The sequence below is a fragment of the Phacochoerus africanus genome, chromosome 8 (genome assembly GCF_016906955.1).
Source record: "Phacochoerus africanus isolate WHEZ1 chromosome 8, ROS_Pafr_v1, whole genome shotgun sequence".
Lineage (NCBI taxonomy): Eukaryota > Metazoa > Chordata > Mammalia > Artiodactyla > Suidae > Phacochoerus > Phacochoerus africanus.
This window is the reverse complement of record NC_062551.1, coordinates 17,840,797-17,867,491: the sequence shown is the minus strand read 5'-3', so window position 1 is coordinate 17,867,491 and position 26,695 is coordinate 17,840,797. Positions and strand designations below refer to the sequence as shown.

At 43.0% G+C, this 26,695-nt stretch overlaps 1 protein-coding gene across 1 annotated transcript in view; it reads left to right on the top strand.

The window, feature by feature from the left end:
• The window catches only part of TANGO6 (transport and golgi organization 6 homolog), a 199,039-nt gene that overhangs the window by 58,785 nt on the left and 113,559 nt on the right, over positions 1–26,695 (top strand). Inside the window, exons 10-14 of the mRNA XM_047790702.1 lie at positions 803–935; positions 3,582–3,773; positions 12,673–12,807; positions 19,648–20,163; positions 23,078–23,135. Coding sequence (XP_047646658.1) covers positions 803–935; positions 3,582–3,773; positions 12,673–12,807; positions 19,648–20,163; positions 23,078–23,135 — 1,034 coding nt within the window. The remainder of the gene's footprint in view (positions 1–802; positions 936–3,581; positions 3,774–12,672; positions 12,808–19,647; positions 20,164–23,077; positions 23,136–26,695) is intronic.

Below are 26,695 nucleotides of genomic sequence, written 5' to 3'. Positions count from 1 at the left end.
TTTTATTACTGGAAATTTGGTCTACTCAGTTTTCTGAACCTTTATGCATTTTCACAGCTCAACTCATTGGTTCTTATTAGTTGAAATTGACTGAATCTCCTCCTATGAAGATGATGTCTTTTCCACTGCCTATAACTCTTAAGTGATTCACTGAAAAAAAAGTTCAAATTCCTTTGAATGACATCCAAGGCCCTCTGTGGTCTGACCTGCTTTTGTTTTTTGTTTTTGTTTTTTGTCTTTTGTCTTTTGAGGGCCGTACCCACAGCATATATGGAGGCTCCCAGGCTAGTGGGTCCAATCGCCACAGCCACATCAGATCTGAGCCGCGTCTGCGACCTACACCTTAGCTCACGGCAATGCCAGATCCTTAACCCACTGAGCGAGGCCAGGGATCAAACCTACAACCTCATGGTTCCTAGTCGGATTCATTTCCGATGCGCCACGATGGGAACTCCCTGACCTTGCTTTTCAGCCTTCTCTTCCTCAGGAACCAGAATATATGCATACAACCTACACTTTAATTCCTCCTGGCTTTTGCAACTTAGTGAAATGGTAGTAATTCTTCGACAACCATCCTAAAATGAATCTCTTCTCCATTTGTGCAAATGACTATGTAGGACATGGCAGCCTAGCTGCTGAGGACAGATACTTTTTCAGCATGGAGACGCTGGAAAATAAAAATCTGAGCTCTTTCGCATGATTTCCTGTATGGAAATAATAGTGTTAACTTTAGAAGATTACTAATGGGGTTTCCAAAAACTAGTATCTCTCGGTGATCCATCTTATTTACCTCACCTTGCAGTGATGAAGATGAAGATGAATCCCTGTACCAGAAGGTGTCCTCAGAGCAGTGCCAGGTAGAGCACCTTGGGGACTTACTGTCCCACTGCCAGGAGTGCGGTTTGGCAGGCGACTTCTTCATCCTCTGCTTGAAGGTAAGAAATACGTTTAGTTCACGGACATCATTATTCCAGGGAAGGACCAGGAGCCCCTTTGAATTTTCAAGGCATTTGTAATTTTAGGTCCTAACATGAGGACTTAATTTAGGACAAATAGAGAACGTAAAGGTAATTTGGTTTTTCGTAGCGTTTAGTTTGGTAAAAAGAAGTTTGCCTTCAGCAGGACACATATGATCAAACCACTTTCTAAGGTAATCTGCACTGAAATTTCAGCGATGACCACGGCGGAACATTCCTCTATGAAAGGGTTAATCTTTGCTCCGTGTTGACAGTAAGAACTCTTTTGAAGTTAATAGCAGGTTTTGCAGCTGTAGAGTAATCCCTTATCCTTTCTGACTGTTATTTTGTCAGGTATTTGCAAAGGAGATTTGGCAGTTCTGCCTCTCTCATTTCATTTTGTAGTCACTTAAAACCTTTTCCGGGTTTGTTTCTTAGCGCTGGTGGCTGCGCTTCCTTTGGCTCTAATCTCCGACAGTAACTCCCACCCCATGCTGTTACTCCTCATTTGCACTGTCGCAGACCAGAAGCCCGGTGCCTCTGCCTTTTTTAGTATTTTCCCTGAAGAAAGTGGCCCCTGTAAGAGGATGTCTGTGGAGCTTCAGGTTGGTGTGGGTGTGGGAGAATGAGGGCTGGGAACCAGGGCTTACGTCCCTAGAGCTGAAGTAAGGGATGCTGTTTTGATGTTTCTCACGTCCCATGTTCACACTCATCCCCCTGCCCAGCCACTCATTGTGAATAACATTCTGAGAAAATACAGTTTTAACTGGATTTTTTTTTTTGCTTTGTAGAGCTGTACCCACAGCATATGGAGGTTCCCAGGCTAGGGGTCCAATCAGAGCTGTAGCCGCCGGCCTACGCCAGAGCCACAGCAACGCAGGATCCAAGCCGCGTCTGCAACCTACACCACAGCTCACGGCAATGTCGGGTTCTTAACCCACTGAGCAAGGCCAGGGCCTGAACCCACAACCTCATGGTTGGATCTGTTTCCACTGTGCCACGATAGGAACTCCTCAACTGGAGAATTTTTTTAAAATGTGCTTGAAAAACGCAATCAGAGGGCTTTGCTCTAAACCAAGGTTTTTCTTCCTTGGTACTGCTGACTATTGGGCTGGGAATTCTTTCTCGGAGTGGGGGCTTCCTGTCCACCGTGTGTTTAGCAACATCCCTGACCTCTCGTCCCTAGATGCCTGTGCCACTTCCTAATTATGACAACCAAAAATGACCCCAGACGCTGCTGAGTGCCCCCTGGGGAGCAAATTGCCCAGGCACGTTGGGGAACCACTGCTCTAAACTGTCAACTACTCTGGCAAAGCACTAATTGTTAAGGAACTGAAGAGTGTTCCTTCCCAAGGATATTTACAAGGTGAAATCTAGGGAAAAGCCAGCAAAATCCACAGTAATGAATTATCTGTTAGTAGATGTTTAGTTCTGAACATCTTAGGGAGAAAGGGCTGTGGTGCTGAAAGCATCTAATAGTCTCTAAAAACAGTTCGGAAGTATCTTATGGCTTCAGTTCAAGGGAGGCTAGTGGTAGAGATCATAAAAATACTGATAAAATAAGTAATCTGTCCGACTAGTTCTTTGTATGTTTTTTATTATGAAGTTTTAAGTTTGTATAGACATGATGTATGTATTATTCTGCAACTTATGTCTTTTCAGCCATGTTTCTGATCTAGATCTAGTTCATTTATTTCAAGGGCTGCAATATAATAAATACATCGCTGGAGCTCCTGCTGTGGCACAATGGGGTCAGAGACATCTTGGGAGCCGCTGGGATGCGGATTTAATCCCTGGCCCAGCACAGTTGGTTAGGGATCTGGCTGCCACAGCTTCAGCTTAGGTGAAGACTGTGGTTCCAATCTGATCCCTGGCCTAGGAGCTTCATATGCCGCATAACCAAAAAAAAAAAAAAAACAAAACCCACTATTTTAGAAATATTTGGATTTATTGAAGTATAATTGATCTTCCCAATTTATTCATTCTCTTATTGCTAGACATTTAATTTGCTTCTAGTGAACACATACTGATTCTTTTTTTTTTTTTTTTTTTTTGCTTTTTAGGGCTGCACCCTTGGCATGTGGAAGTTCCCAGCTAGGGGTCAATTTGGAGCTGAACCTGCTGGCCTACACTACAGCCACAGCAACACCAGATCCAAGCCTCATTTTTGACCTACACCACGGCTTCTGTCAATGCTGGATCCTTAACCCACTGAGTCCAGGGATCGAATGCAAATACTCATGGATCCTAGTCAGGATCATTAACTGCTAAGCCACAAAGGAAACTCCATTTAGTTGGGTTTTTTTGTTTGTTTGTTTTTGTCTTTTTGTCTTTTCTAGGGCTGCACGTGCGGCATATGGAGTCTAATCAGAGCTGTAGCCGCAGGCCTACACCAGAGCCACAGCAACTCAGGATCCAAGCCATGTCTGCAGCCTACACCACTGCTCAAGACAACGCCAGATCCTTAACCCACTGAGCGAGGCCAGGGCTCGAACCTGCAACCTCATGGTTCCTAGTTGGATTCATTAACCACTGTGCCACAACGGGGACTCCTGTTTAGTTGTTTTTGAAGTCTTCAGTTCTACAGGCTTTTTCTTCACTTTTTCTTTTCTCCCACACTGATAGGAGCTGACTCAGGTGGCTGTGGAAAATGAAGCAGAGTTAGAAACAGAGCCCTTTTCCAGCACAAGCCTCTTGGAATTAGAGCAGCACCAGACTCTGCTTGTGGAAGACCAGGAGCGGAAGCTGCTCGTTCTCCAGCTGGTGGCTGTTCTGTGCGAGAGAATGTCTGAGCAGATATTCACAAACATCACTCAGGTCAGTGGCTGCTGCATTCGGGCTCCCACCCTGGTGGTATCTGTCTATTTTGCATTCTTTCATTCTTTCCAAAAAATGTTGAGAAATGTCACTCAGGGAGTTCCTGCTGTGGTACAGTGGGGTAAGGCTCCAGCACTATCTCTACAGCAGCACAGGTTCCATCCCTCACCCGCTGCAGTGGGGTAAGGATCTGGCATTGCTGCAGCTGTGGCATAGGTCAAAGCTGCAGCTCAGATTCATTCACTGGCCAAGGAACTTCCATATGCTGTGGGTACAGCTAAAAACCAGCAAACAAACAAAAATCAGAGTGTGGTTTGATGACCCTGTGTCATTTTTTCCTAGGATACTGGTTAAATACGTCAATTATTATAGACTAATAGACTCAGTACTTTCACAGGTCCTGGGAATCAGCATATTTAAGAAACTCCTGAAGTGATTCTCATGCATATAAAACTGAGGACTGTTTAAAATATTTATATATCACAGTGGTTTTCAACTTGGGGGGCAAATAAAATTATCTGGGATCTGGGAGTTCCCGTCGTGGCGCAGTGGTTAATGAATCCGACTAGGAACCATGAGGTTGCGGGTTGGATCCCTGCCCTTGCTCAGTGGGTTAACGATCCGGCATTGCCGTGAGCTGTGGTGTAGGTCGCAGACGCGGCTCGGATCCCGTGTTGCTGTGGCTCTGGCGTAGGCCGATTCAACCCCTAGCCTGGGAACCTCCATATGCCGCGGGAGCGGCCCAAGAAATAGCAACAACAACAACAACAACAACAACAACAAAAGACAAAAGACAAAAAAAATTACCTGGGATCCTTTTCCAAATATTGATGCCCAGCACACATTTAGAGATTCTGATTCGGCATGTCTACATTAGTGCCTGGGCATATGTATTTTTTTAAGCTCCACGGGTGATTCTAGTGTGCATTAAAAGCTGAGAATGATTAAAACTCAAATAAAAAAAAAATCACTGATGAGATCACCTTGAATTTTGTAGGTCCTCTAACTCACAGCTTATCTACACAAAAGCCTGTGGAGTTTTAAGATTTTCTTTTTAATGCTCTCGAGTTACAGTGTGAATCAGTGCCTGAATTTAATGGTTCAGACATTATTTTTACCAGCTTTTTTTAAAAAATAGGGAATATGGGAGTCCTTTGGTGGCCTAGTGGGTTAAGGCTCCTACGTTTTCACCACTGTAGCTTGGGTCATTCCTATGGTGCAGGTTTGATCCCTGGCCCAGGAACTTCCACATGCTGTGGGTGTGGCAAAAAAAGAAAAACAGAGAGAAAACCTGAAGTACGTGTTGCAAAAAAATAAAAATATAAAACTATAAAAATAAAAACATAAAAAAATAAAAATTACAAATACAGAATAGAAGTAATAAAGCATAGGTGGTACAGTCATCATATTTTACCACAGTTGTTGCTCGGCTGGTGAATAGTCAGTTGTAAGATGGTATGATTGTCACGCTTAAATCTGATTCTCCAGCCCTTTGTGTCATCGTCATTGTCATCTGCCCTCGGGTGTTGCTAAGCAGCATTTCACTACAGCTCCTGCTGAGAAAATTTGCAGCTGCCTGTCAGTTCTGACTTACCATGCCTATTTAATGAGAATTATGTTCAAGATTTCTTTCCTGGCTTTTTATTCCTTCAGTTCACTGACCCCATATTACTCAGTAGGGTGGTTTGTTTCTCCTGTGTTTATATCAGTTCCCTAAGGACTTCAGGGAACCCAGATCTTACGTTTTGTCTCAGGATGCTAGTTGGAAAGAGAAATGGTCTAAAAACTGATATGACTTAAGCTTTCCCACTTAGCTTCCTTTACTCCTAATTAAGGAACAGCAATGTAGACTGGTGCAAAAGTGATTTGTCCCTTTAAATTATCCTTCAGCCGAGGTTAAAAAGCATCAGGAAAAAGAACCATAAAGAAAAAAAGCATTGAATTGCATTTGGTATTCTTACTGCTAGTGATAATTTTGGTGTGTTAATTTGAAACACATGTGTATGGATAAATTGTAAGTGATAAATACGTTATAAGTAATTTTTTTTGTCTTTTTGTCTTTTTGTTGTTGTTGTTGTTGCTATTTCTTGGGCCGCTCCCGTGGCATATGGAGGTTCCCAGGCCAGGGGTTGAATCAGAGCTGTAGCCACCGGCCTACGCCAGAGCCACAGCAACGCGGGATCCAAGCCGCGTTTGCAACCTACACCACAGCTCACGGCCACGCCGGATCGTTAACCCACTGAGCGAGGCCAGGGATCGAACCCACAACCTCATGGTTCCTAGTCGGATTCGTTAACCACTGCGCCACGACGGGAACTCCTAATTTTGTTAATATCATTAGGCACCAAGGTTTTCAGCATAAGAAAAAGTTTTAAATATACAATTAAAGAATTGATGGAGCTTCCGTCATGGCTCAGTGGTAACAAATCTGACTAGGATCCATGAGGATCTGGATTTGATCCCTGACCTTAATCAGTGAGTTCAGGATCCAGCGTTGCCGTGAGCTGTGGTGTGCGCTGTGCCTCAGATCCCGAGTTGCTGTGGCTGTGATGTAGGCTGGCAGCTATAGCTCTGGTTCGACCACTAGCCTGGGAACTTCCATATGCTGCAGTGCGACACTACAAAGCGAAAAAAAAGAGAATTCAGTAAAACCCCTGTAATATTAAATCGGGAGTGTTTATGTAAACTCGTAATTTATTTTTCCCTTTTTAATTTATTTTTCTTTGCCTTTTTTTTAGGGCTGTACCTACAGCATATGGAAGGTCTTAGGCTAGGGGTCAAGTTGGAGCTATAGCTGCCGGCCTATGCCACAGCCACAGCAGCACAGGATCCGAGCCTTGTCTGCGTCCTACACCATAGCTCACAGCAACACTGGATCCCCGACCCACTGAGCAAGGTCAAGGATTGAACCCGAATCCTTACGGATACTAGTTGGATGCATTACTGCTGCACCACAAATAGCAACTCCTATTTTTTTTCTTTTTCTTTTTTTTTCCTTTTTAGGGCCATACCTGTGGCATATGGAGCTTCCCAGGCTAGGGGTCTAATCGAAGCTACAGCTGCCAGCCTGTGCCACAGCCACAGCAATACCAGATCCAAGCCGCATCTGCGACCTACACCACAGCTCACAGCAATGTTGACTCCTTTAACCCACTGAGCAAGGCCAGGGGTTGAACCCATAACCTCTTGGTTCCTAGGTGGATTCATTTCTGCTGCGCCATGATGGGAACTCCCTATTTTTTTCTTTTAAAAAAGTAGATATTTTTAACTCAGTCCACTGTCAGTGCCAAGAAGCAATGACAATCAGGTAGCAGTAAGCATCCCTAACACCAGAGTGTAGTTTGTAGATACTGTTTCTAAAAGAACACACAGCTCATTGGATTAAAGATTCATTGGGTCTAGGCAGGAATTGTACACTCCAAGCCTCAGGGCATCTTCTTGCACCTGAATACAAAGAAGCTGTCTAAGATGAACAGGGTCATGTTGGTAGCATTGAGGAGCCAACTTGGAGGGCTCCCACTGACCACAGGTGGGACAATTTGAACCCTAAAAGGAATAATGCCTGTAGTGGATTGAAACACATCAAGTTCCCTCCCCAAAGATCTCTTGTAGGACATTCTTTGGAGGTTGCTTGGGCATCAGGTCACTATTTTGTAAGTTGGTAAAATGAAGGGAAAGAATAAAACATTCATCTTGTCCTTCCTATAGGAACTGTATTTCAACTTAACTAAATAGTCACCAAAGACATTTTTCTTTATATAAGAACTGTGCCTGAAAAATTCAAAAAGAAAACTAGAAAATTATATTTTACCATCCCCTAATAGAATAATGGATCTAGATAACAATCATAAATGTCTGCTGAAACCATTTGGGATGCTTCTCTTAGGCCAAATACACCCAAACTAACTGATCCTTCTCCCAGAATTTTCCTATGAAAAATTTCAAATTTGAAAGAATTTTAGGATTTCCCATTGTGGCTCAGTGATAAGGAACCCGACTAGTATCCATGAGGATGTGGGTTCAATCCTTGGCCCCACTCAGTGGGCTAAGGATCTGGCATTGCTGTGAGCTGAGGTGTAGGTTGCAGACGTGGCTCAGATCTGGCATTGCTATGGCTGTGGTGTAAGCCGACAGCTGCAGCTCTGATTCAACACCTAGCCCAGGAATTTCTATATGTCACAGGTATGGCCCTAAAAAGCCAAAAAAAAAAAAATTTATACTGAGTACCTCTATACCCACTACCGCAATTCTGCCATTAGCATTTCTTTTCTGTTTCTTTTCTTTTTCTTTTTTTTCTTTTTGCCATTTCTTGGGCTGCTCCCGCAGCATATGGAGGTTCCCAGGCTAGGGGTCATATCGGAGCTGTAGCCACCAGCCTACGCCAGAGCTCACAGCAACGCCAGATCCTTAACCCACTGAGCAAGCCCAGGGATTGAACCCGAAACCTCATGGTTCCTAGTCGGATTCATTAACCACTGAGCCACGATGGGAACTCCAACATTTCATTATACTTGCTTTATCACATGTTTATCTGTGTCTCCATCTGTCTACGCATTTTATTTTTGGTGGATTTCAGGGTTAATGCAAGTATCAGTTTATGTCCCGCTAAATATTTCAGCCTAGGCTGATTTAGCTTAACATCACCGTAAGAGGACAAGCAGACAGTATTATGTGCCTCCTCATGCAGTGGGAAGTTGCCACACCACCTGGGAAGGGCTCTTACCCCAACCCCCAAAACAATACAAAACAAACCCCCCAAATATGCACCTGAATCTAATCAAGAAAACTCAGGATAGAGGAGCAAATTAAGTGCTGTGAGGAAATAATCAGCCAAATCCCTAATGTGGGAAATTCCATAGTACAAATGACCCAGTTTCTTCATTAAATAAATGGCATTAAAGAGGAGTAGAGCTGTTGTAGCTTAAAAGGGACTTGAGGGAGTACTGCGTGGCTCAGTGGGTTAAGGGTCAGGCATTGTCACTGTAGCAGCTTGGGTCACTGCTGTGGCACGGGTTTGACCCCTGGCCAGGGAACTTTTGCGTGCAGCAGGTGTGGCCAAAAAGCAAACAAACAAAAATAAAAGGGACCTGAGTCATATAGAAATGAAATGTGTGGATGTTGATTCAAACAAACCAATTGTATGAAGACCTTTTTGCGACAGTCATGGACTAGGTATTAGAAGATGTAAGGAATTTTTATTGAGCATAATCGTAGTATGGTAGGTATGTTAAAAAAAACTTTGTTGGAGATGCGTATTGATGTTTTTGTGGACGAAAGATTAAAAATTCAGTAAAGTGTGTTGGCCGATGCCATGTTATTCGTATGTGAGATGATGCTGAGAGGAGTGAGGCGTGCAACAGTCCATATAGATGTAGAGCCCCCTGCCCACTCCCGAGTTCTTTCACTCCGCAAACAAGTTTTGGGAGCCTCCTGTGTGCCGAATACTCTGCTGGGTGTCAGAGATGCAGTGGGGAACAAAACGTTTCTGTGCTCTTTGGAGCTTCCATTCGCATGGGGGAGTGAGCGACAGTAAACAAGTAAGCAAAGCACACAGTGTGTTTAGGCGGCGCCAAGCACCAGGGAGAAAACTCAAACCAGGGAAGGGAAGAGAGAGGGAGTGCGGCAAATCGGTGTCGTGGGCAAGCTCGCTGAGAAAGCGACTTTTGAACAAAGAGCTGAAGTGCAGAAGAGGGCAGCTGCTGAGATACCTAGGGAAAGCGTGTTCTGGATAAGGGGGAGCATGCCCCGAGTGTGGAGGGATCAGCCAGGGAGCCAGTGTAAATGGAGTAGAATGAACACGATTCCCCTTTTCCTGTCCTTTCAGGAAACTACCACCCTCTGCACCTTTCTGTAACTGGATCACTGTAATTAGTGGAGAAGTGGTTCTACATGCTGCGGTCTTTTTCATATGCTAAGTTTTTCACAGAACCAACACATGCTCGTTCTATCTAAGCAACATAGATGTGAACATTTTAAAAGGTAGGGACTTCTGACTAAAGATGGTATACTGAACAAACGTGTTTATCTGCTCCCTCTGGAAACCACAGGGACCGACAGAGCAGGAGAGGAGAGACAGTAGATAAAAGAGAATAACAGCATTCGGGAATTGGAAGATAATAGCTGATTCAGCAACTTCAGAAAATGGAAAGCTAAGTGCTTGCATGGGAGAAGTCAAGAAGCAAAGTGCTGTGCCTCCATAAGGCTGTTAACATTTTTTTTTTTTTTTTTTGAAAAGAAAAAAGCAAGCCACTTCTCACTGCAGAACGCTGGAAGGACTGGAGGCTCCAGATAAGCTCTAAAGATGGAGCTGAATTTAAATTTCAAACCGGGTTGAAAGGCTCTGCAAGAGTCAGTAGACTTTTTAGTTCCTTCCTTAACTTCATACAACCACCTCGCCGCCCCAGCAGAACCCTGGAGGTTTATTCGTGAGAGAGGTTGAACCCATAGACTCTGAACTTGGGTGGCAGTAGCACCCTGCAAAGCTGGAGGGTTAAGTTGACATCTGCAGACTCAAGAGTGAGGCCTCAACTCCCTTGCACTCAGCTGCCAGAATGTTGGCAGCAAGTTTCACATCCCCATAGGATTACTGTGATGATTAAGTGAGTTAATTACCTGTAATATGTTCAGCATAGTACCTGGTAAATGGTAAATGCTTAATGTTATCACTGAATTACAAAGGTAAATAATTAAAACTGGTTGCCTCTGTAGAGTCAGAATCAGATGGGGAGATGGGGTACGGCCCTGCCATTTTTCCTTATAAATTTTCAGGAATATTTGGCTTTTAGAATTGTATAAGTTTACAGAAATTTTTAAGTAAAAAGTCAAAGTGCCTCCCATTCTCTTTGCAGTATACTTAAGCTCTAGAGCAGGCGTCAGTCACATACCTGTCCTTGCGGCTGGTGGCCCCATAAAATCACAGGAAATGAGTAGTAGGGGAGGAGCCATTGTCCAAATGGTTACAGAGGTTTTGTTGTTACAAGAAAGATTGGGGGAAAGGGTACTTCATAAATGACAATAACAGCTGGCTGTCACGCCAGTTGTCACAGCGCCCAGGTTTTTTTTGTCCGTATATATAGAAACCAAAAGTATGTTTCTTAAAAATAGGATCATACTACTTGTTTTGCAATAGTAAACATAAAAAAATTAGACATACAAACATAAGTATGTATGTCTATAGATAATAAATAGTAGAGAGGGATTTAGAAAAAGTTTGAAGGCTAGGTAATTCTGTTATAGCCATTTAACAATAAATTTGTGCTGAAATCGAAGCTTCCTATAATTGAGAAGTGCTTTAGAAAATTCTTTGGAGGCCAAATAGGTGGCCCAAGATGGTAGATGCAGGAGTTTCTCTGGGAAAGGCCAGGGTCCTTAACTTCTAGTATCAATAAAGTCTTTGGCTAGAGAGGGTGGTGAAAATTGCCATGACCAGCATTGTTTGTTACAGTAATGGAACTTGTAATAACCTTTCTAGTTTCCTGCCTTGCTCCAAAAGACAAGTGTTAACAAGCCATTTTCCTGACTTTAAGCCTGCAATAAAGATTCTAGCATAGCATGTGATTTGCCCAGAGAGTTAAACATGCAAGTTTGCATGGTATTTAAAGGCTCATTATGACCTATCTCAGCCATCCCATTTTCAAAATGATTTTTCCCTTTTGAGCCATTAACCCTAAATATGCGTGTGAGTGTGTGTGGGTGCCCCTGTATGGATATGCATGTGCTGTCTTTTATTCAAATGTGTTTCTGCTTAAGATGATTAATCCAAGTGCAGGCGAAATGATGCTGGCCAAAATGAATTCCTATTTAAGGCTTAGTTGTTAGACCAATTCTGTGTAAAATCTTACAGACGAATAATCTTAATCCTTTAAAACTATTCAGCGCTTTAAAAAATGATTCTGGGAAGTTTTCCCGTCGTGGCCTAGTGGAAACGAATCCGACTAGGAACCGTGAGGTTTCGGGTTCTATCCCTGGCCTCGCTCAGTGGGTTAACGATCCGGCGTTGTCGTGAGCTGTGGTGTAGGTTGCATGAGGCGGCTCGGATCCTGTGTTGCTGTGGCTCTGGTGTAGGCCGGTGGCTACAGCTCTGATTTGACCCCTAGCCTGGAACCTCCATATGCTGCGGGAGCGGCCCAAGAAATAGCAAAAAGACAAAAAAAAATAATAATAATAAAATAAAATAAAATAAAAAATGATTCTGGATCGTTTGTGCAGATTGTTTGAGGACACTGAATTCCAGATAAAATGAATGCCTCTTGCCACATTCCCTGCTTTCTAGAACTAGACTGTCAAAACGGGGGGAAGGCATCCTTGAGGAGGAACCCTCCGTAGGAGAGGCAGGTCTAGGATACTCTAAGACGGTCAGAAAGTAACAAATCATTTGTTTTTTTTGGCCATGTCTGAGGCATGCGGGAGTTCCCAGGCCTGAGATTGAACCCTCGCCACAGCAACAACCAGAGCTGTTGCATCGGCAATGCCAGATCCTTTACCTGCTGCACCACTGGGAAACTCCAACCAATCATTTTTCACTTTAATTTCCTGGCAAAATTCATGAAAAGTAAAGGAAGGTGGATTGGTGATTAAAACATTTGGGAAAGTATAAATGGACTTTCTCATTTATTGACTCTGTGGCCTTGAGCAGATCACCTCTTTCAGCCTCAGATTCTTCATCTGAAAGTGAGGGCAGATGTACCAACGTCCTAGAGTTGATGTGAAACCTGAGTGAGCTTGTGCCTGTAAAACACTGAGCTCCACACCTGCTCCCCAGTAGCGCCTGTTCCTGACGCTTCTTGCTATGGTTTGTTGAGGAGGGGAGAGATGAGTATGTAGACCCAAGATGTAAAGTGAATTTTGAGATTTCTTTTCCCTTCTTCCTGGCTGATTCTAAATTCCATTTCTGTGGTAGGTTGTGGACTTTGTAGCAGCAACCCTGCAGCGAGCCTGTGCAAGCTTGGCCCACCAGGCGGAGAGCAGCGTGGAATCACAGACACTGAGCATGTCCATGGGGCTTGTGGCCGTCATGCTGGGAGGAGCTGTTGAGGTGAGTCGCAGTCCTGGGCCAAACTTGAAAGGAGGGAGAAGAGAAAAGCCTCCTGCTTTCCTTCCGTCCCCCTGTGAGGAATAAGAATGGGTACTTCGCATAGAAGCCCCGGGACAAACAGGGCAGGTTGTTAGTAAGAAATCTCTCCGAAGTGGAGGAAAGGAAAACCAGGTCGCTTTCACCTTGTTGCCTTGATGACTTTGCCATCAGGAGGGCAGGGCTTTTTTTTTTTTTTTTTTTTTTGGCTTTTTAGGGCTGCAGCCGTGGCATATGGAGTTTCCCAGGCTAGAGGTTTAATTGGAGCTGCAGCTGCCAGCCTACACCAGAACCACAGCAATGCGGGATCCAAGCCACATCTGTGACCCACACCACAGCTCACAGCAATGCTGGATCCTTAACCCACTGAGCGAGGCCAGGGATCAAAGCTTCATCTTCATGGATGCTAATCAGATTTGTTTCTGCTGAGCAATGATGGGAACTCCGTTTTTGTTTGTTTGTTTGTTTTAATTTTCTCTTTTAGGGCCACACCTGAGGCATATGGAATTCTCAGGCTTGGGGTCAAATCAGCACAGCAGCCACGGCAACGCCAAATCCCAGGTGAGTCCACATCCTAGGTGACCTGCAGTGCAGCTTGTGGCAATTCCAGATCTTAACCCACTGGCGAGGCTAGGGATCAAACCTGAATCCTCCTGGATAGTAGTTCTTAACCTGTTGAGCACAACAGGAACTCCCAGCAGGGCCCTTTCTGACCTGGGATGAGCTTGATTTGAAATTCCCTGGCATAGTGTTTTGCATCCGTGGTGAATACTGAGTCTCTGGCCCTCACTGTAGTGTCCTTGTCCCCAACGCTGTGGTCAGGAAAGAACTGTCATAACCTCCGTTTGCTTAGGAGTCCCCATTTTGAATCCATTTTAGCATAGGATCCATTGTTCAACTCATATCCTGTAGCATGTTGAAGCTTGGTTTCCAGTGCATGTATCTTTTACATACTTAAGTTATAATTTTTAAATTTATTCACTCAAAAACTCTTACATACTCACTTTGTGCCAGATACTAAGGTGCTGGGGATTTAGCAGTGGACAGAGCAAACATGGTCTCTACCGTCATAAAGCTTAGAGCCAGTGAGGGAGTCAGACACTAAATAACTATTTGAAAAATGTACTTAGAATTAAACAAAGTGGGAGTTCCTGTCGTGGCTCAGTGGTTAACAGATCTGACTAGGAACCATGAGATTGCGGGTTCAGTCCCTGCCCTTGCTCAGTGGGTTAACGATCTGGTGTTGCCGTGAGCTGTGGTGTAGGTTGCAGACAAGGCTCGGATCCCTTGTTGCTGTGGCTGTGGCGTAAGCCAGTGGCTACAGCTCCGATTAGACCCCTAGCCTGGGAACCTCCATATGCCATGGGAGTGGCCTAAGAAATGGCAAAAAGACCAAAAAAAAAAAAAAAAAGACTTAAAGTGCCTCAGAAGAGAACACAGGATCTAACCTAGGCTGGGAAGGTTTCCACTGAGGATGTACGTGGAAGTCAAAGCTAAGACTTGAACAATGCACAGGGTTTTGGAACGTGTGTGGTGCAGATGGAGGAAACTTCCAATTAAAGAACCATCATGTTTGAGGTCTGGGAAGCAGGAACAAGTGTGGTGTCCTTAAGGCACTGCGACAAGCTTGTGTAGATTAACTGTGGAGGCCGAGGGTCAGGGGAGTGCCAGACAAGGTGGCAGGGTAGGCACATGTGTGTGTGACTGGTTCGGCACCTGCCACATTAGGTGAGGAGACGAGGGCAGACTAGATTCAGTGCGAGGGTCATGAAATCTGACCTGAAGTCAAACTGGGAAAACTCTTAACAGTGAGTAAGAAAACCCTCCGGGAATGGATTTTTGCGTTTGAGGATTAAAATCTGATCCTATCCTTGATACGTTAGAATTTGCCCATCTCTAACTTGTCCTTAAGGGGAGAAGGAATTTTATTTAGGCCTGTTGTTACTTTGAAACCCAATTATTGGTAGATTTACTTAACCCTCTTAATTTTATATTTCCCATGTAGTCTGAAAAAAACATTTTTGGTTCAGTTTCGAGAGTCATGTTATATCCCTGCTGTTAGAATTGTCTAGGAGGAATTCATCAGTGGAATAATTTTCCTTAAGTTGTACAGTTTTTGGATTTAGTTGGCCTGATGGATTTTTGTTTTTATGGTTGAGTATTAATTTGAATAGTCTTTATTTCCATAGTTGAGAGTTTGTTTTGTGGGTTTTGGGTTTTTTTTTGTTTTGGGTTTTTGGTTTTTTTTTGGCTTTTTAAAAATTTGCTTATTTAACACTTAGAATTTCAAGCCACATCCCAAATGGAAAATAGAAGAGAAATCTTAAGGCGGCGGGGGCCTAGCTATGTAAATTAGTCATGTTCTAACAGAGGCTCACCTCACTGTTGCAAACGTGCATCCCTCACCTGTCCCTCCCTTTCCATGAGCCATCCTGACTCACCGATTATATCCTGGAGTCCTCTGACTTTGCATTTAAAGTGAATGTGAACACGTCACTCTGATACCTTTGCCCTAGATCTTTTTTTTGTTTGTTTGTTTCAAGGTTTTATAAGGAGCTTCTTTAGCAACACTAGGTTTTTCTGTCTTTGTATTAGGAAAAAAAAAGTCACAATTCCGAATTATGTTTTCAGATGGTCATTGTCAGCCTAGGGTTTTGTTTCCGAGTCTAAAAGATTATATTATATCTGTCCCTCATTAGGATCCATTGTTTTAGCCAATGAAACAGATTTTAATGGCTTTTGAATCTTTCTTTCCTTTCTAATTTATGTGATTAAGGTGATTTTTAGACCATAGTATCTAGGGAAGAGGAGCTGATGTGGAGAAAGTAGAGGTTTAGGACTGCTAACCAGACGTCTGTAATTCCAAACTCATTTTCCAAACGTCAGGATTGGTCATAGTATGAGTATGATGTTGGTAATGTCCTTGTCCCCTCAGGGAGCAGTTTCTGCGTGATGCTTCAGGACCCATTGGGTCCTCTGAAGCACTGCTGTGTGGAACAGACCTGATCTTGGTGGGGCTGGGATTTGAACTCAGATCTTTAGATCTCATGCCAATTTTCTGAGAGTATCATAGAATGAACTTATTCAAGAAGTATTTATCAAGTGTCTCTTAGCTCTCATGGGGTTTACCTTCTTGTGGTTGTGAGTCATCTGATGAGTTCTTAATATAAAAAAAGATGTGCTCCACTTTCACATCTACCGATTAAATGAATATATCTTATACCTTTAATATAAAAAAAGATGTAGGAGTTCCCATTGTGGCTCAATGGTAACAAACCTAATCAGTATCCATGAGGACTCAGGTTTCATCCCTGGCCCCACTCATGGTGTTGCCATGAGCTATGGTCACAGATGTGGCTCAGATCCCGAATTGCTGTGGCTGTGGCATAGGCCAGCAGCTACAGCTCCAATTAGACTCTTAGCCTGAGATCTTCCATATGCCTCGAGTGTGGCCCTAAAATAAATAAATAAATAAATAAATAAATAAATAAATAAATAAATAAAGTGTATTTCTATATCTTATGTGTGTCTTTATGTATAGCTCATTATAAAACACTTGTAAATAAATTTAATGGCACTATAAATAAGGACCCAGACATATAAACTGCTTTAGCTAAATATCTAAAGAAGCATAGGTGATATACAGAAATGAAATGAGAACACCAAATAAATCTAAATATTTTTCAGAGTTAGGAATTTTTAGGTCAGCATTTTATTGGTGGAAGAAATCCTTGGATTCTTCCAAAATTGTGCTTCTCATTGGAGCCGGGAAAGGCAGGAGGAGGATGAGTGTGTCCCTCAGGGGAGCTTTGGAAAGTCTCATGTGGGGCTTTTTCAGTGTACGCATGCCTTCCTCTGGCTGTCACCCCAGTTCTCTTACGCTTCCCTTAGAGGACATGCTCTCTTCCACCACCCACACACTCAGTCCCACCCCTGCCGGTCCAACCCCCAGTTTTATTTTATTTTTCTTTATTTTATTGGCCACTCCTGCAGCATATGGAATTTCCCTGGCCAGGGATCGAACCAGTGGCACAGGAGTGCCCCAAGCCACTGCACTGACAGTGCCAGATCCTTAACCCACTGCACTGCAAGAGAACTCCAACCCCTAGTTTTTAAATTTGAGAACTTGCAGAGGTTTAGAACAGCTCACCACCTTAACTGTTTTACTCCTGACACCCCGAAACAAATCATAGATATGAGCTGACATAGCACAGGTCACTCTGTTCCTAGAGTGTTCCAGAAACTCTGGCAGAGAGGCAGCCAGATAAAGGACTCTGTCACTCACCTGTGGGCTGCTCCTTCAGACCTCGGGACTTGTACACAGAATTCTAAGGTCTGGATGTGAGATCTGTGCTGAGAAGCAGTGATAGGAGAAATGAGGGCTTTGTGGTCAGTTCTCAATTTTGATAGGGGCCCTTGGTGACCCTTGAAAAATAATTAATAATTACTTAGGGCTCCACTTTTCTCATCTACCAATAAAGTGAATATATCTTATACCTCAAAAATTTTTTCGAACACTTATAAACCCATAGTTGGCACCTCTAGTCTTAGATTTCCCTGATTTTATGGATAATGGGGAATTGGTAGGCTGATGAAGCTAAAAGAATGTATAACTTTAATTGCCCTAGAAATGATTTGATTCAGAATTCATATACCTGCCCATCAGAGAGCTTACTTAGTTAAGTAAGATGAATGTCACAATGACTGAGAGGTTGGAAAACAAGGAGAAAAAGTGGTTGGGTTTTTTACAAGTAGACTCTGGGTTTTTTAGAGCAGTTTTAGGTGCACAGCAAAATTGAGCAGGAGGTACAGAGATTCCTCTTATCCCCCTGCTGCCCCCACTCACGCACAGACTCCCCCACCGTCAACATCAAGCCTCGGGGTGGTACACTGGTTGCAGTCGATGAACCTACATGGACACATCATTATCACCCACAGCCCATACGTTGCATCAGGGTTCAGTCTTGGTGTAGTATACTTAAATATTGACAGACATACAGTGACATGTATCCACCGTTATAGTTTATACCTAATATTCTCACTGGTCCTCAGATCCTCTGTGTATTCATCCCTCCCTCCAAGCCCTGGAAACAGCCGATCTTTTATTGTCTCTGCCTTTAGGCCTTTTCTAGATGGTTACATAGTTGAACTGATATGCTAAGTAGCCTTTCTTTTTTTTTAAGTCTGGTTGATTTACCATGTTGTACCTGCGTAGCCTTTCCAGACTAACTTCTTTCACTTAATAATATGCACTTGAGGTTCCTCTGCATCTTTTGTGGTTTGATTGCACTTTTCTTTTTGTTTAAAAAATTATTTATTTATTTATTTATTTATTTTTGTATTTTTGCCTTTTCTTGGACCACTCCCACAGCATATGGAGGTTCCCAGGCTAGGGGTCAAATCGGAGCTTTTGCTGCTGGCCTACGCCAGAGCCACAGCCACGACGGGAACTCCATCACTTTTCTCTTAAGTGCTGAATAATATTCCATTGTCTGGATGTACCACAGTCTGTTTATCTATTCACCTACTAAAAGACATCTGGTTGCCACCAGGTTTTAGCAATTATGCATAACGCTGCTATAAAATCTATGTGTAGGTTTTTGTATAGATATACGTTTTCAACTCGTTCAGGTAAATACCAAGGAGTTCAGTTGCTGGAGCACATGGTAGGAGTATGTTCAGTTTTGTAAGAAACTGCCAAACTATCTTAACAAAAGTGGTGCTATATCATTTTGCATTCCTATCAGCACTGAATGAGAGTCCTTATTGTTCCACATTTGGTGGTGTTAGATTTTAGGTATTTTAATGGATGTTGTTTTAATTTGAAATTCCCTGATTACATATAATGTTGAGTATTTCTTCATATGCTGTATAATCTGTATATCATCTGTGGGGAGATGTCTGTTCTAGTCTTTTGCCTGTTTTTTGTTTGTTTTTGTTTTTAATGGCCATACCAACAGTGTGTGAAAGTTCCTGGGCCAGGGATTGAATGTGAGTTGCAGCTGCAACCTGTGCCATAGCTGTGGCAAAACTGGATCCTTTAATCCACTGTGCTGGCCTGGGGATTGAACCCATACCTCTGCAGTGACCACAGCCACTGAAGTCAGATTCTTAACCCACTGTGGCCACAGTGGGAACTCCATTGCCCATTTTTTAATCAGGTTGTTTGTTTTCTTATAGTTGAGTTTTAGGAGTTCTTTGTATATTTTATGTAGTGGCATAGGCCTCAGCTACAGCTTTGATTCAACTAGCCTGGGAACTTCCGTATGTCACAGGTGTGGCTGTAAAAAGAAAAAAAAAAGATACAATAAAAGTCAACAAAAGAATTTCACCATATGACAGGGTATTAAAATTTGATATGGTAAGAATAGCTATAGAGACAAACAATCTAAGAGTAAGTGGATTCTAAGGCTAAATAGGAAGAAGAAATGCAGTTAATAAACATAGAAGGATGCTTAACAGCACTGCTAGGTCTGGGTAGTGCAAATTAAAATCATAAGATACCTTGTTTTGCCCATCAGATTGTAAAAACTGAGTAGTAATACGCATTACTGAGGCATTTTTTTTTTAACTTAGAAAAGTACCTGTACATGGTAAGTATTCAATAAACGTTAGCTATAATTATTCAACAGTAGTTACTGAGTGCCAGGCTATAAGTTACTGAGTGCCAGGCTATATACTGATTATGCCAGAAGTAAGGTTTGCTTCCTGGCCCCTTTTCTCAGAATCTGTTATCTTGTGCTCAGGTCATATTAGCATCTGCTATGTTAATTTGGGTTTGGCATTTTTCATTTCATTTTGTAGTTGAAGTCAAGTGACTTTGCCGTCCTGAAGCAGTTGGTGCCACTGTTGGAGAAGGTCTCCACCACCTACCCTGACCCCGTCATCCAAGAACTGGCCATTGACCTCCGCATCACCATCTCTACCCACGGAGCCTTTACCACTGAGGCTGTCAGTGTGGCTGCCCAGAGTACCCTGAGCAAAAAGGATCCAGAAGGGAAAAGGGAAGAGCAGCAACAAGCCAGTCATGAAAGACACTGTGACATGTCTCCTAGCCACCTCGAACAACAGCAAAGCCACGACATGTCCAGACAAACAGGCCTGAAACCTAATCCTCCACTTGTTCCTCCGGTCGTCCGTGAGCCCAGCATCACTACAAACCAGAAATCAGGAAGCCTAACCGCAGAGCAGCTCCAGGAAGCTCTTTTATCAGCTTACGACCCTCAGATTCCAACAAGGGCTGCTGCCCTGCGAACTCTTTCTCGCTGGGTAGAGCAGAGAGAACCAAAAGCCCTTGAGGTGCAGGAGAAATTTCTCAAGGTGAGTAGACCACACCACACACACACACACACACAGGTGTCAAGGCCACTTTCCAGGAGCCTTGACTGTGTATCACGCACTGTCCTAGACCACCCTTGGGGAAGCTGTCATTACTCTGCAGAAGCAAGACTTAGATACAGGGAAGACTTAGATATACATGAGACTGCTCAACTGAACATGAGCAGAGTGCCAGCATTTTTACAGGCAAGAACCTCTGTGGACAGTCAGGAAAAGAAGAGAGTTAAAATCTGGAGGAAGTAGATCTTCACATAGTTTCACAACTAGTAGTTTGAGCCACTGAAAGAAAATAGATGGAAGAACATGGGCAGATTCCCAGTGGCGGTAAGGTACCTTTCTGGTAAATAAGGCCACTTTCAACACTGTGACCCAGCCTACATAAGCTACCTGTTTTCTCTGGGCCCCTTTCAAGAGGGGCTTTGGGCAGAATTGGGTCTCCTCCCCTCTTCTCCCTCCATCACGGTGGAAAAAGCTGTTCTGTATACCATTGATGTATGTGGGAGAATATGTATGCTTAGTTGGGGATCTTTTCTCTTTTGTGGAAATTGTTCTGACCTCAGTACAGGTTAGAGACTAAGAACAGAGGGTCTGAAGATGACTAATCAAATCACAGGTCAGTTTCTTGGACAAGTTAAACTTTCTGTGCCTCAGTGTCCATCTGTAGAGTGAGGATAATAATAATTAGACCCACTTTATGTTGAAAGGTTTAAAATAAAATAATCCATGCAAAGGACTAATTAAATGACAGGCACATAATGAGCACCCAGTAAAGGTTCATTATCATTACTGTTATTACCTATTATCTTTTTTTTTTAAACCTATTATCTTTTCTATATGCTCTAGCCATTAGATGAAGAATTATGATTCTGATCGAAAACAGTTACTTTTAGTCACTAAAGTGCTAGAACCAGTAGTAAAGTGATAACTTCTGTTTACTGAGCCAGGTCTCTTGCCTTTTAGACATGATCTCTAGTTTTTGCAACAACTGACATACTAATATTATCCCCATTTTGTAGACGAGAAAACCATGTCACAGAAATATGCTAAGGATTTGCTGTCATTGAAATGTTGCTGAAAACCTCAAATTATCTATTGCCTTTGAGTAGTCACTAAAAATAGCCCTTCATACATCTATGTAGATGATGAATGCTGTGCACATCTTTAGAATTTTCTTTAAGTAATTTAACCTTCATTGGTTGTACATAACTGGTCATTAAGTCCTGTCACTTCTTTTTCCCAGAAGTCTTTCGAATCTGTCTCTTTATTGCCATGCCCACTACCCTGGATTAAGCTTCTCTTACTCCAGTCATGATCCTCCCAACCTGACCATCTTAAATAACCTCGGGCATCCCTCACATGCCGCAGTTGTGGGAACCAGGAGCATCAAGCTGATATCACGAATTGCTGTGCCAGCAAAGGACGCATCACTCTGTATGCAACAGACCACCCTCGTCTTCTAGTCACCAAGCAGGAGGGACACGGGCACGTGGCCACTGTCTTTCTCTGGCCCTCATGTTAGTTAGGGCCTAAACCTAACATGTCACCATTGTATCTTCTAGATAAACAAGACCCACTGCAGTTGACATGCTCTTGTGGGTTCTGAAATTATAGGATGTGTTAGAGTAATTGGTTACTGATATCAATTGAAGTGCTAAAATTTGCAAAAGATTTTTTAGAATAAATTAGAACAGATTCAAGGTTATCCTAACAATAACATCTCTGTCTGACACTTGCATTTCCATATGCTTTCTGAGTGCAAGAGAAAAGGGTCAAGATATAGCAGATATACCATTAATCGGACATGACCCCAAACCTGGCCTCTTGTGTGTTGGGATCTGTCATGTCATAACTAAGAGTGGGCTGGCTCTCTCATGGGCTGTAGTGGAAAAGATGTTGGGGATTGCGCGTCCAGATTTTGGTTTCCAGGTCTTGATGTATACCTGACAACTTTGAGGAGTAGCTCCCCCAATTGCTACCCTTTTTAACTATTATAAAAATGAGACTTCAAATATATATGCTGTTTCCCTCCCAAGATTCTAAAGTTAGACCAATGTCTAGCCATGACAAAGAGGAAGAAAAGCATTTATTCTTTTTTTAGCCATTTATTTCATTGCTTTATTATTTTCTTATAAGAATATTCCACAGTTTCTTTTTGTGTTATCTCTGTTTTATTTTTTTGTCTTGTGTCTTTTTTTTAGGGCTACATCTGAGGCATATGGAGGTTCTCAGGCTAGGGGTCAAATTGGAGCTGTACACCACAGCCACAGCAACTCGGGATCCAAGCCAAGTCTGTGACCTACACCACAGCTCATGACAATGCCAGATCCTTAACCCATTGAACCAGGCCGGGGACTGAACCCACTTCCTCATGGATACTAGTCAGGTTTGTTAACCATTGAGCCATGACAGGAACTCCTATTATCTCTGTTTTTTTAATTTTCCTTTTTTTTAAAAAAATTATTGGGGTATAATTGATTTACAGTGTTGTATTAGCATCATGTTTACAACAAAGTGAATCACTCATACTATTCTTTTTTTCTTTGTCTTCTGTCTTTATTTTTTAAGTGCCGAACTCATGGCATATAGAGGTCCCCAGGCTAGGAGTTGAACCGGAGCTGTAGCTGCTGGCTTACACCACAGCCACAGCAATGCCAGATCTGAGCTGCATCTGCAACCTACGCCACAGCTCACGGCAACGCTGGATCCTTAACCCACTGAACGAGGCCAGGGATCAAACCCGCATCCTCATGGTTGCTAGTCGGGTTCGTTAACCACTGAGCCATGATGGGAACTCCAGTTATACTGGTCTTTTGACACCACTCTAAGGGGTTCTTAAATCTTGCTTGATCTTTGTGAATCGTAACCCTAACCCTAACCCTATATTTTGTGGTTCCAGGTTTTCTTGGAGAACTTGGAGCACGAAGACACCTTTGTATACCTGTCTGCTATTCAAGGTAAGCTAGTTCTAGATAAAGGACTTTGAATCTGTGGACCAAGGATTATATCACATATCTTTGCACAAAATCTCTAACATCATAGAGCCACAAATTGCTGGTCATTTTGTCCATCTTCCTGCCTCCTATCTAGGACTTGATTTACGTCATGGTAATGATATTCCTGGAGGGGTCCTAAAGGGGCCTTATAATCTCATAATGATGGGGGAACCTTCATTTGTATTTACTTACGCTGTGGATGAAATCCCATTTCCTCTAATTCAAGGAGGTAATGAGTGGCTCACACATGAGCTCTTATTACGTTGACCTTTCAGGTACTTGATTCTGTCCCTGTGCCTCTGGGCTCTCTCTTTAAGCTGAAGAATCTCAGAATATGTACTCTTTCCTCCTCAAAACGTTTTTGCAATAATTTTGTTTGTCTTTTGTGATTCTTTATTGTTCTTCCCATCTCCATTAATTTGTGGCCTTCAAATCTAGAGAGAGGCTTCATGAAAGGGGTGTAGAGAATTAGGCACCCCTCCCAAGAGGGTGAGATGCACATGTGGTGAGAAGGCAGAGTTAACCTATAGTTTCTCTTGGCTCCGTCCGTGTGGTACAGGCGTCAGGAGCTGGGGCCTGGAGGGGGCTGCCCAGGCTGCACTGCCGCTTCCCCTGCTTCTCAGCTGATGAACACCAGCAAATGACTTAATCCCTCCGGGCTTCAGTTTCTCATCTATAAAAGGGAGGCGAAGTAGGAGTGTAAAATCGTACAACTACTTTAGAAAACAGTCTGGCAGTTCCTCCGAATGATCAACGTTGAGTTGTCAGTTGACCCAGAGATTTTCCCTGTAGGTCTTCACCCAAGGGAAGTGGAAACATGTCCATACAGAAACTTGAACATGAGTGTTCATAGTAGCCAAAAGGTGGAAATGACCCAGATGTCCAGCATTTGACGAATGGTTGGACAAAACGGGGTGTATACATACAATGGCATGTTATTCAGCCAAAAACAATTGAGGAAATACCGAAACATGTTACAGTGTGGATGAACCTTGAAAACACTATAGCCCGTGACGTAAAAATCACATGTTGTGTGGTTCCTGTATACAAAACGTCAGAATAGGGAAATTTATAGAGACATAAAGTAGATTTGTTTAGGGCTGGGGGGAAAGGAGAGTATTGGGAGGTAATAGCTGAAGGGTGCAGGGTTTCCTTTTGGGGTAATGTAAACATTCTCAAACTGTGGTGATGGTTGCACAACCCTTTTGGTATGTTCGGAACTTTGAATTGTATATTTAAATTGGTGAGTTTTATGGTATGCAAATTATATCTCAGTAAAGCTGTTGCCAAAAAAATAATGAAATAAAATTTAATAAGGAGAGGGATAAAATTGTCAGTTTTTACTTATAATTAAATATAATAATGTAGATGGGGAGTTCCCATCATGGCACAGCGGAAACAAATCCAACTAGGAACCATGAGGTTGTGGGTTCGATCCCTGGCCTCGCTCAGTGGGTTAAGGATCCGGTGTTGCTATGAGCTGTAGTGTAGGTTGCAGACCCGGCTCGGATCCCGCGTTGCTGTGGATGTGGTGTAGGCCGGCAGCAACAGCTCCGATTAGATCACTAGCCTGGGAACCTCCATATGCCATAGGTATGGCCCTAAAAAGACAAAATAAATAAATAAATAAATAAGTAATGTAGATGGGCTCCTGAAACAGAAAAAGGGCATTAGGGAAAAACTAAGAATCTTGAGTAAATTTTGGACTTTAGTTGATAATGAAGAATGTCACTCTGATTTCATTACTTGTGACAGTGTACCATGCTAACATAAAAATAATAGGGGCAACTGGGTATGCCATATATGGGAACTCTCTATGCATCTTTCCAATAAATCTGTAAACCTAAAACTATTCTATTACTAAAAGTTTATAAAGAGGGGCTAACATTAGGATTAAATGAGAATACCTTGAAAGTGCCTAGTGCATAGTAATTGTTCAGTGTATGCTAGCTGTTAGGATTTTAATGTTGTCATCGTTGTCATCACTACTGTTTGTCTTGTTAGATTGCTAGGTGGTGGTATGTGTAATTTCTCAGAGCTAAAACTTGAGTAGGTGGGTTCTGTCGGGTGGTTACTGCTACATAACAGGTTACGCCAACAATCACTAGCTTAAAACACCAAGCGTTGATTACTGCTCCTGCATTTGTAGACCCCTGGGCTCAGCGGACCTAGCTGGGCTTGCTGGGCAGCCTTGCCTCTCCCTTCACGTCTGTGGGCCTTGGCAGCCCTGCTGCACCTGTTCCTGATCGTCCCCGGTCCAGGGCCTCCCAGGGCCTCTCTGCGTGGTGATGGTAGAAGTGTAGGAGAGCAGGAATCAACTCGAGAGGCCTTTTCCTAAGCTTGAAACTGGCAACCTGTCACTGTTGCCTCCTTCTGCCACTTGAAGCAACAGAGCCCAACCCATTTGTCAAGGAACAGAAAAATACACTCTGTCTCTTTAGTAGGACAGACTGCCAAGTCACCCAGCAAAGGACGGGGATGCAGGGAGGGTGAAGAATTGAAGCCAGTAACGCAGTCCTTCCAGCAAGGATCCATATGAGCACAAAGGCTCCTTATGGGCTGCTTACCTCTTGGTGTATCCTCTATGCAGACATGGAGTTGAAACTTAATAAGACAGAGGTCAGAGGGGAAAATATACAGCGATGAAGGCCTGAGCTTGGTGGTCATCCTTTATTCAGCAGATATCTACTGTGCACCTACTCTATACAAAACACTTTCACAATGAGTTTCATGATAGTTAAAAAGCAAAAAGAAATTCTTCAAAGGAGACAAAATACCCACTCACAGAGGTCAAAGGGCAGGTAGGTGAGAGCAAAAGAGTAGAGGGTGTCAAGAGTGAAAGTAACTACTGACAGCCGAGAGGTCCCAGAGGCCAGGTTTTGAGATAAGCCTGAGGGCCCCGTAGGGCTCAGGAAGCCACATGACAATGAATGGCACTTATGGAAATCAAATAAATCAGTGAGGCAGGAACTAAAATGCTGATAATTAATAAGTCTCAGAAAACCAGTCATCCTGTACTTTTTCCAGGAAGCTGATACTGTCAAGGAGATGTTTCCCGGTGATTTTTTTTTTTTTTTTTGACAATTTTCGGGAAAGGGTGGTGTGTCATTCTCATATGGCAACATTGCTGTTTGGAGTAAACTTCTTAGCTGATTAACCCACTGAGCTCATTAGCCTCTAGGGTCCGCTATAAAAATCACAACTTGGTTCTGTGTTTGTTTTTACTACTCTTAATTGGCATGCTAATCAGTTAGTAGCTAATTTGGAGTTGAACATGGGAGGTAGAGGTGTAATTTCTGTTCTCAGCTCCCCACGATGGACAGGTTTGAATTAATTGATGTTTTTGGTGTTTGTAACATGCAGTTAAAGGCCAGAGCCTTAGGTGCATTTCCCATTAAGAAAGGAAAGAGCTGAATTTTCCCACCTGCATTGCCAATGTCAATTGCTCAGGCTTAAAACTCCAGAGCCAAGGCTTTCTGGATTCCCAATCAGACAAGACCAGCCCACATGTAAATGTCCAA